The sequence below is a fragment of the Takifugu flavidus genome, chromosome 5, assembly GCF_003711565.1.
Source record: "Takifugu flavidus isolate HTHZ2018 chromosome 5, ASM371156v2, whole genome shotgun sequence".
In the NCBI taxonomy this organism is placed as follows: Eukaryota; Metazoa; Chordata; class Actinopteri; order Tetraodontiformes; family Tetraodontidae; genus Takifugu; species Takifugu flavidus.
The window spans coordinates 15,058,806-15,068,185 of NC_079524.1; the positions used below are offsets into that span (position 1 = coordinate 15,058,806).

A 9,380-nucleotide genomic window follows, 5' to 3' on the forward strand; every position below is an offset into this window, starting at 1 on the left:
GTTTAGCTAGTGTATATTTTGTATTCTATGTTTATTTAGTAACTTCACCATTTTTTTTATAATTCCATTTCTTTTATGGACCCAAAATGCAACAGAATGACAAAGAATTCTCAGAAATATGAAGCTTATTGAACAGTTGGGTTTTTTGTAACAGTCCCAAGTTTTCCCCAAAGAAAAAAAAAAGGAAAGGAAACCTGCCAGTTGTAGATGGATGTCAATGTCAGACCTTCTGAACTTTCTTTGAAATAAGCCATGAACCCCTGGGAAGTTTTCTGAATTCACATATAATAAATTAGTTCTAATTCCCATCAAAGAACCAACCTTAAATGAGTTACATCTTGGTGGCTTTATTCGTATTCTTCAGTGGGTATAGAGGAAACATACAAAGATCTGATTTATCCTCTGATGTGGATGGAGGCAGACAAAAGATAAATAAAAACAGACAAAAAAATGATTTTATCCAAGTCAAACTGAGCATGTAATTATAAAACAACTCACCTAACCAGTGTCTTTATTTATTGTTTATTCAATACAAATGTCACTGTCCTACTCAAAAAGCAATGATCAAAACCTACTCATCTACAGAAAAAGGACACACTTAAACAATACACCTGGACTCCATTCTACAATGTTGACCATTAGAAAACTATTAAAGACTTCTTACAAAACTGAGTACAAACCTGAACACGAGTGAGTTTATCAAATAAACATCTAAACATTAAAGGAATCATTAGATTTTCTTTATGGCGTCATCAATGTCTGCAATCTGGTCCTTCAGTTGGTTCCATTGTTCAGGGTTGAGGGAGATGCCTGTAACAGATTTCAGATACACCTTCAAACTTTAAGAATCACGGAGAAAGAAATATTTTAACATCCAAGTATTAAAATGTGTTCATTTTCCAAAAAAATGTAAAATACGTGGTGCGCTCACATGATTAGATAATTAAATGAGACTATGGTAATATCTGTCCTTGTCCCAGCGAAAGGACTGATCATCATCTTCATTCATTACAAAGTAAGTCAGACTCCGTTATGATGGTGAAAATATGCCCCTTTTAAGTTTCCCTTTAAACCGTCCCCCTTCAGGCTTCAGACAAGAGCTCGACCTGGGACAGGACAACAAATTGGGCCTGCAGCCGTGGCCAAAAGATTTGAGAATGAATATTTTCACAACTGCTGCCTCAGAGTCTTAAGAAAAGCCATCAGACTAAAGAGTCCCACTTTGCCGTGAAAATGAATTTAATCCCATAAAAAAAAAAATACATTTTCACTAATTTCAGACCTGCCAAAAATCACCAGGGATCATCACATCAGTGATTCTCTCAATTTCACAGGTGAGTGCAGTCGAGGGCACAGGCTTTGATCAGTGAAGGGCCGTCTGACTGTTTCACTGATCAACAACATTTTTAATAAGGCTTCAATGGAAAAAAAAAAACATAATAAAAAACATGCTCACAAACATTCATAATTTTATACTTTAAGCTACAACAGAACTCTGAATGGGGACATATGGGAGCCATTGACGCCATCTCTTTTTAAACGAGAAGGACTTCCCATCATTATACAGATAAGACCTTTGAAGGACGTCCTGGTGTCAAGAAGGGTGGTATGGAAGCCATTTCTCTGCAGAAAAAACCTTAGGGACGGACTGATATTCTGCAAAAGGTACAAGAATTGCTCTGCCAAGGAGTAAAGTCATTCCCTCTAAAGAATCCCTCTTCTGATTCTTTGGAACATTAACATAAAATCTTGCCAATATAAGAAAAGGTGGGTGCTAACTCACTGCATAATGCCAATAGTAAATCACCCTCAGACATTAATGTCTGGGTTGTTCCTCACACAGAAGGGAGCAGGCACAATCATAATATGGCCTGAACACAGCCATGAATAAAGAATAGAATAAAGCTCCTCGTAAGAATCCAAGAACTGGGACTATCAATGCCACGTCCGGCATGATGGAAAATGAAAGAATGTGCTGCTATCAGTTAGAATGGGGCCCAGAAGTTGATAACGGCATGTATCAAAAAAGGCTTCTGACCTTGTTATACCTCAGTATACCACAGGAACAACCATGTGGAAAAACAATATTTGTGTCATTCCCAAAATTCTGGACACGATTGTAGTCATTAGTCCATAAATGACCTTAAGATCAAATCCCCATGTAAACCTATGGACCAGAGGACAAACAACCCCCTGGTTTTGTGTCCAACAGAGAAATTCAGTTCAGACATCGGTATTTACACCACTCACTCAGTACTTCATTAGGGCAGGTCCGTTTGTATTGTTCAGCATTTATAGCCCCTTTATGGATATTCTTTCATTTTTATCTGCAGATCTTCTCAGTCTAACTGGTGGGTCGAACCATTACTGGACATTTCCCTTCAGAGTTGTCCTTAAGCCACTCCAGCATCACTGGATGTTAACCTACATCCAAACATGGGTTCCTGAGTACCTTCCTGTAGCCTTCACTAATACAGGCTTAACTATAGTCTCTGAACTCTGGAGGCAGTTTTTTGACCCCCAGGACTTTTCAACCCAAGGACCTTTCAGGTGTTTCTCTTTTGACATCTGTCTCCATTACCAACATCTTACAGCTGATAAATGGGCATTTAACACATTTGAAAAAGTTAAAATTCCTATTTTCACTGTATTATTTTACTGGTACTGAGTGAAGATGTTTTTTTTTTTTTTACATTTTTACTATAGATTGAAGCATAACAAATATGAAATGGTTTAAGGGTCCGACACATTTCTGACTGCAAAGTTAATGCAGGAGACTCACACCGTTAGTATACTTTACTTTAAGGATGATTTCTACATGTGTCTGAAGTAAATATATTTGTTTCACCATGTAATTACACCGATTGAATCTCAGTATTGAACGATTACCTTTTTTCCCAGGTTTCATCTCTCCATCCTGGTTCATCCAGTACTCTCTGATGTCAATCAGGACTTTCCCTTTAAAGTCTCTGACACTCACATATCGCATCTTTCCAATCTGTAAGGAGCAAAATGTTTATTTGACTTTAGGACTGGTGGTTTAACATTGCCCTCCTTTGATTGTCATTTCACCATCATTCGTTTGCTCACATTATTTAACAGCTTTGTGATTTACTTTATGCGATGGAGTTTAGATTTAGCAAGTTTTAAAGCCTCAGAGGTGTTAACACAATTTAATTTTGTCCTGATTTCATGCACGCAATCAATGACCTGCTTCCAATGTTAGCACAGTGAGCCTCATCAGTCACTGATGCAATAGAAAGGTGGCAGCTGTTAAGGTTCCACTGGTTGGGTCTATTTTACAGCCCTGATATTCCCCTGATCTCTATGTCTGTCTACCTAGAACTATAAGAATTTGGCTTATGAATGTGAGTGATGATCTTAGCTGATGAACTGTTGCCATCCTGCATCAAGTGTGTGAATAGGTGTCAGGTAAGTAAAAACTTTAGCTGACAAAAACATTGTCTTAAGTCAAAAGCCTGTAACATTTAAGTGAAAGGAAGTTAGAATTGGAGGCTCTTTAAAGGAACTCTGAGGTTTTCTATAACATTTGGGTACATGGTTTGACTTGACAGATTGACTGGCAAATTTTCGGATGTGCAGCACTAAAATAAAACTAGAACTGTTCAGAATTGGCTCCTGATTATAGTGGGACCACTGCACAGAACTGTCTCATCACATTCCTCCAACCCACTTTCAGTTGAACAGCTAAAGCGTCTCCCACCTGGAACATGTTGTCATCTCCATTACCGCTGCCTTTGGAAGAACCACCTGGCTTTGAGCTCTCTCCGCTCTTTGGCTTCTTGGATGGTTTTTCTGACTGACTCGTCTTCTTTCTCTTAGCCTTGAAAAAAAAGACAAATAATTGCAATAATTAATATAAAAGAACCACCTCATATATTAAAATATGATCATAAATTCTAACTCAGAGGATAACTCAGAATTACCTACAGTCTAAATCAGAGTGGTACAAGAACCTGACCTCCACAAGCTGGCACTAATACAGCACAATATCATAATCCTTAGTCATGTTTATATAAACAAATTTGAATATGTGGTCATTATGGTTGAAAGGATGACAGATGAGGTTAGACAGGAATCTCCGCGGACCACGATGACTGCAGATGACCCCTTGATCCATCGTGAGGGCAGGAAGCATGTGGAGGAGAACCTACAGTGGTGGGGGTCTGCCCTGGACAGGAATAAAGGTTAGCTGAAGTAAGAGAATAAATAGGCGCATCTCCACCGCAGGAACCTCGGGGTAATTTTACGGGGTTGACGGTGCACATCTCCACTGCAGGAACCTCTCCAAAAGGACCATTTACTGGAACTTTTATGATGCCTACTTAGAAATGCCTCAAAGAACTCCAACTGGCTAAACTTAGAGGGGGTATAAAGCAGAACCCAGCAAAAAAAGGAGCATTAGCCTTAAGAGACGCTGCTCCATAGCATCTGCTGCCATGTACACAAACAAGTACACCAATAACATGGCGAACACCTGTCTTGTTAAGCATCACAACACATGCTATATACTTGGTATTTATTAACACACTGAAGTGTACACAGATACAGCTTGGAGCAATAAATTGAAACTAAAACAAGTCACATGGGCAAAATTCTGTAACTGCACACTTCACATTCCTGCAGGACATCATAATGTCTTAGAATACTACACCACTTCAGTTCCTTCCACGTTTACCTCCTTCCTTGTTGTTTTGTCACGATTTTAACTTTTGGCGGCTCGCCCGGGTAACATCGCGGTCGAAATTGGCGCACAATGATAATGTGGTGATCAAAACTCGCAATGTCGCAGTGGAGACAAGTGAGAGGAACAGTTGCTGTAAAGTTCCTGCACGCAGTAATTACCAGGAACTCCTGCAGTGGAAACACGCCTTATCTGTGTGAGGAAAAGAGGGACAGTGAATATGTTGTTAAAAGAATGCTGAGGATGAAGTGCAGGTAAGAGATCTAGAGGAAGACCAGAGAGGAGATTTACGGATATAGTGAAAGAGGACATGAAATTAGCTGTCACAAGAGAAGAGGACGCAGAGGACAGGAGATGGAGACAGCTGACTGGCTGTCAGGACCCGAGGGAAACAAAGTGAAGTAGAGAGAGGAAGAATATCCAATGTGCTCATATTTTGTTCACCAAGATCAGAGATATGCCATTTAAGCCTTCCTTTAATTTAACACATGTATTCGCATTTTTCAAGCATACAATGATTCTACTTTTACAATATCAAATCTTGAAGTTGAAAGTTGTTACCATAATTTCCAGACTATAGAGCGCACCTGATTATAAGCCGCATAATCTAAATTTAGAAAGAAAATCAATTTTGTACTTATACAAGCCACACCAGATTATAAACCGCAGGTATCCCACGTAGTAATATGAAAAATTAGATCGAAAACATTCAGTACCGGTATATGTTTTTATTACCGTAAGAGACGAGTCACTGACGAGTGATAAACAGACAGGTAAGAAACAACAGCCACTCTTTTCACTTGTATGTTTATACAGAGACCTTAAATCCAATTTTTATCACATCAGGATTTTTTAACTTTTCTTTTAATTTAATCCGTTTAGCAACATAAACAAATATATTCTACCGGTAAATGCTTTTTTTTTTTTTTTTCTAACGGTGTCTGTAATGCAGCTACCTTGAAATATAAGTTTGTATCAGCTACACACATATTATGTTGTTTATGCTTTTTTACTCAAACAATGAACAATCTAAAAACCCAATGGCCCACCTCTAAAATCTTCTATTTTCACCGCAGTGGTGATTGCTTTTGCCTTCAGTCTGATTTGTACAGCGGAAACATCGCAGCCGCCTGCTCTCTGTGTGTTGACCCAGTCTTCCAGAACGTTTTCAAGCTCAGTCCAGCTGCGATGTTTACGTCTAAAAGCTTTTGTCGTCTTTTTGCTTTGGATCAGTTCAGGCAGGCGTCTCCACCTTCTCGCCATTGATTACCGTAATGTATGCCAAGATTACGCGCGGCAGCTCAGTTTCCTTCTACAACCGCCAGAGTGATCACTTTAAACTTAAAAGTCGCATCATATGCTTTTCTTCTAGTATTTTCTACATTGATGAGGGTTAGTAAAAATGATTCACAATAGTTGTGATAGTGCGCCACGAAAAAAAAACACAAATAAGCTGCACCATAGAATAAGCCGCAGTGTTTAAAGTGTAGGGAAAAAGTAGCATTTTATAGTCCGGAAATTACGGTAGTTTTGAATTATCACTTCAAAAATTTGATCAATATCTGACAATTTAATTAGGACTTGCAAATGACACAAGGTCCTGTTGCCATAGTAATTTCTCTCCATTACCAACAATAAAAACATTGAGGTAGCATACTTGATTAATATAAACATCCGGTACTTTCATTGGTTGACTGATAAATTGTATTTGACATTCCTGATAGCAGATGAATAATAAATGAATAAATATCACACAAACCTTGGTGTCTACATCACTGTCAGAGTCACTTCCAGATGTGGAGGAAAGGACTTCCTTTGATTTTGGCATTCTGCTCCCATGAGAGATCAAACATTAGGAGTTTTTTAAAAAATAAAAAGAAATGTCATTTTACAGAGATAGTGTAGAAACAGACAGGTAGTAAAGCATGATATCTTAATGTATAGCATATAAACTACAACTGACATGTCTTGATATATGCATAAAAAAATATTTCTGAAGAACTTGCAGTGTTGTGTGTCAAATGAAAGCAAGTGAAAGCATCGCAGTTTGAGGGGTAAATAGATGCATTCCTGAACAGAGGAGGCCTCTTCTTCAAATATTTGAGATAAGTGAGAACTAAGAACAGCTGTACACAACAAAGGTGTGGTGTGCAATTCTCACTGATGAAAAACTAAAAGGCTAACACAAAGAGTAGAGACTACTAACTATTTGCTTTAATAGCACTTGTAAATATAATGACCAATAAGAGCTGATAGCAGATAAGACCTTACATAATCATTCCTTTCAGAATATAAACTGTTGTGAGGAGATTTTGAAGGAGGAGTATTTTGAAGCCAGTTTTGGATGTTTGGTGTATAGTGTATACATCGCCCCTATTGTGCTGGAAAATGCCCCCTTGCTGTAAAATACGCACCCCACAACAACAAAAAATGCCAGTGGAAACATTGTCTTCTGATTTAAATATTTATGAAGGAAAAAGAAGAGAACACTGGTTACTCATACTCTTTACAACTCTTCTAAAGACTAAAAAAAGCCAATGTTCTTCTCAGCACAAAAGCTGTTACATGTAATACATGACTGAATAATAATAAAAAAAAAAACACAACACCTTTCCATATGCCCTATTGTGTAGAAATTTACCGCAGCTATTATGAGAGTCAAACAGCTTGTTTGAGCAAGTTCATTGTATTTGACAGGGTGATTCACAAGGCATGAGGTGCATAACACAGCGAGTAAAACGGTTGATCTCAGCATCAAATGCTTTTACAGTTTAGAAATAAGCGAGTTTCATACGCAGGACAGTTTCCTTGTAAAAGTTAACCGGGTGCATAATCATGCCAAGTAGGTGTGATACGGGGTATAAGTAGTGCATTTTATGGTACAACACCCCACCTAGTGTTAGACCAAAGAAGTCGAGTTTTGGCTTAATAAGTGCATAACATTAATTTAGCGTCATTTGTTTTCACAATTTCAGTATTTTAAAAGAACAAATCCATTTATACTTGGAACAATTGTTCCAGATATAAGACCGGCTCAGATTATAGCGATCCATTAGTGCTGTCACTAGATCATGTATTTGCATTTCACTTGAAGAATATATTAGTCTGAAGTGAGTCCTTCTGGGTTGTTATAATTCATATTACACTTAGAGATACTTTTTTAGAACTGTGTTTGAAAATAACTATATCACTGACCTGGTAAGCAATTACGTTTCCTCGGGGTAAATTACTTGTAAATCATGGCTTCGAAACTGTATAAAACACTTTAATTGCTCCCCTTAAAGCAAGTGATCATAATGACAACGACAGGTTGGTTTGAGAAGAGAAACCATCCGATAACATGACGCCTCATGTTTGGCCTAAACTGCAGCTGAGAATCTAAATTATTGACGGTTATCGGGTGAACGACGTAACCGAGGACTTAACGATATCTATTCCTTTCACCGGCCACTCGACCTTACCTGCACAAGCACACTACACTCCAGAAAAGCGCAATTCGACACAGCTTGTGAACAAGAAAAAGACCTGAATGTATTCTGTATTCTAATCTATGCAGGAGCTTATTCTACCTGCGCAGTGTAGCCTCTGATAAAGATAGCAATGCTAAAGCACGTGTGTTATATGACAGAGTATAATTATTAATAACATATAATACAACCGATGCAGAACATTTGACCCCGCGCCTCACTATTGTACATTAAAGCTTCTCAAAGTAGCATTTTGGAATTCTTACATGATTTGATGATGAGCATAAAAGCTGTGAAGAGGGAAATAAAAATCAGTTCCGTCAAGATTCTTCTTCTGCTGTTGCTGTTACCTCTTCTTCTTCCGTCGCAGAATATACGTCATAGCGCGCGCCTCGAGTGTTTTAAGCACGCTCATGTAAACAGAGCTCCCTGGCACAGTTTTGCCACTCGTGTTTACATTTATAATTTTTAGAGATAAACTATAATTGTAGTAGTGAGCAGTTGTTTCCTGAGACATTTAAGACAGTCGTATCGTGTAAGTTTTGATGAAAGTTTGAAACAATCGGACAACACGTCAATGCTGACATCGTGTGGTCACACGTATTTTCAAAACATTCAATCTAATCTGGATTTCTGATTCATGTTACAACCTCAGCTTTCACCATGCTCTTACCATCTGAATCACTCCATTCCTAGTAGATGTCTGTGTAGATTCTCAGTCATCTAGCTCGTAGTTATCCAGATCTTGCTGAAGTTTAAGCTAAGCATTAGAGTATCAATACCCTAATATATAGACTAGCGGATGAGACAAACAACATACATTAGCAATAGAACTAGCAAGAGAGGACCAGGAGCTAGCAGCATCTACAGGTTTGTAGATGTTGTGAAAAAGAAGCAGTTAAAAAGGAGGCAGCCCAGTCCACTCAAGACATGTCAAACTTGGAGACAATACTTTAATAACTACAGGTACCTGATTTCTGTCATGGAAGTACGGACACTCTTAAGGAAATTAAGAAAGATCATAGGGAAACCAATTACAAGATAGAAATTGATCAAATGGGGATAATGGAAGCTGAAGAGCACCTGTACAACATCGAGGATGCTACAATTAAACTACTTGTGCTACAGAAAACAGTTTGAAAACAGGTTGGTGGAACAATAGGGTCATTTGTGAACCATGCTAGGTTGACGATTGATTTATTGAAATG

At 38.2% G+C, this 9,380-nt stretch overlaps 1 protein-coding gene across 2 annotated transcripts; it reads right to left on the minus strand.

The window, feature by feature from the left end:
• Positions 1 to 327: 327 nt before the first annotated feature.
• On the minus strand, positions 328 to 8,583 carry sub1b (SUB1 regulator of transcription b). 2 transcript variants are annotated; one of them, XM_057033011.1, is made up of 5 exons: positions 8,439 to 8,583; positions 6,465 to 6,534; positions 3,725 to 3,844; positions 2,890 to 2,998; positions 328 to 810 (listed from the first exon to the last, which is right to left on the minus strand). In XM_057033011.1, the coding sequence occupies exons 2-5, from the start codon at positions 6,531 to 6,533 to the stop codon at positions 731 to 733; spliced, it is 378 nt and encodes a 125-aa protein (XP_056888991.1). In that variant the 5' UTR covers position 6,534; positions 8,439 to 8,583; the 3' UTR covers positions 328 to 730. The 2 variants fall into 2 exon arrangements, with proteins under 2 accessions (XP_056888991.1, XP_056888992.1); XM_057033012.1 differs by lacking the exon at positions 8,439 to 8,583 and adding an exon at positions 8,167 to 8,299.
• Positions 8,584 to 9,380: the final 797 nt, after the last annotated feature.

What these genes read in the sequence shown, in the direction of transcription:
- sub1b (XM_057033011.1), bottom strand. Translation starts at nt 6,533, where the DNA reads ATGCCAAAATCAAAGGAAGTCCTTTCCTCCACATCTGGAAGTGACTCT. An exon ending in GAGATGACAACATGTTCCAG is followed by an intron (nt 2,999 to 3,724) that starts GTGGGAGACGCT and finishes TGCTCCTTACAG; the next exon opens with ATTGGAAAGATGCGATATGT. An exon ending in GATGAAACCTGGGAAAAAAG is followed by an intron (nt 811 to 2,889) that starts GTAATCGTTCAA and finishes AATCTGTTACAG; the next exon opens with GCATCTCCCTCAACCCTGAA.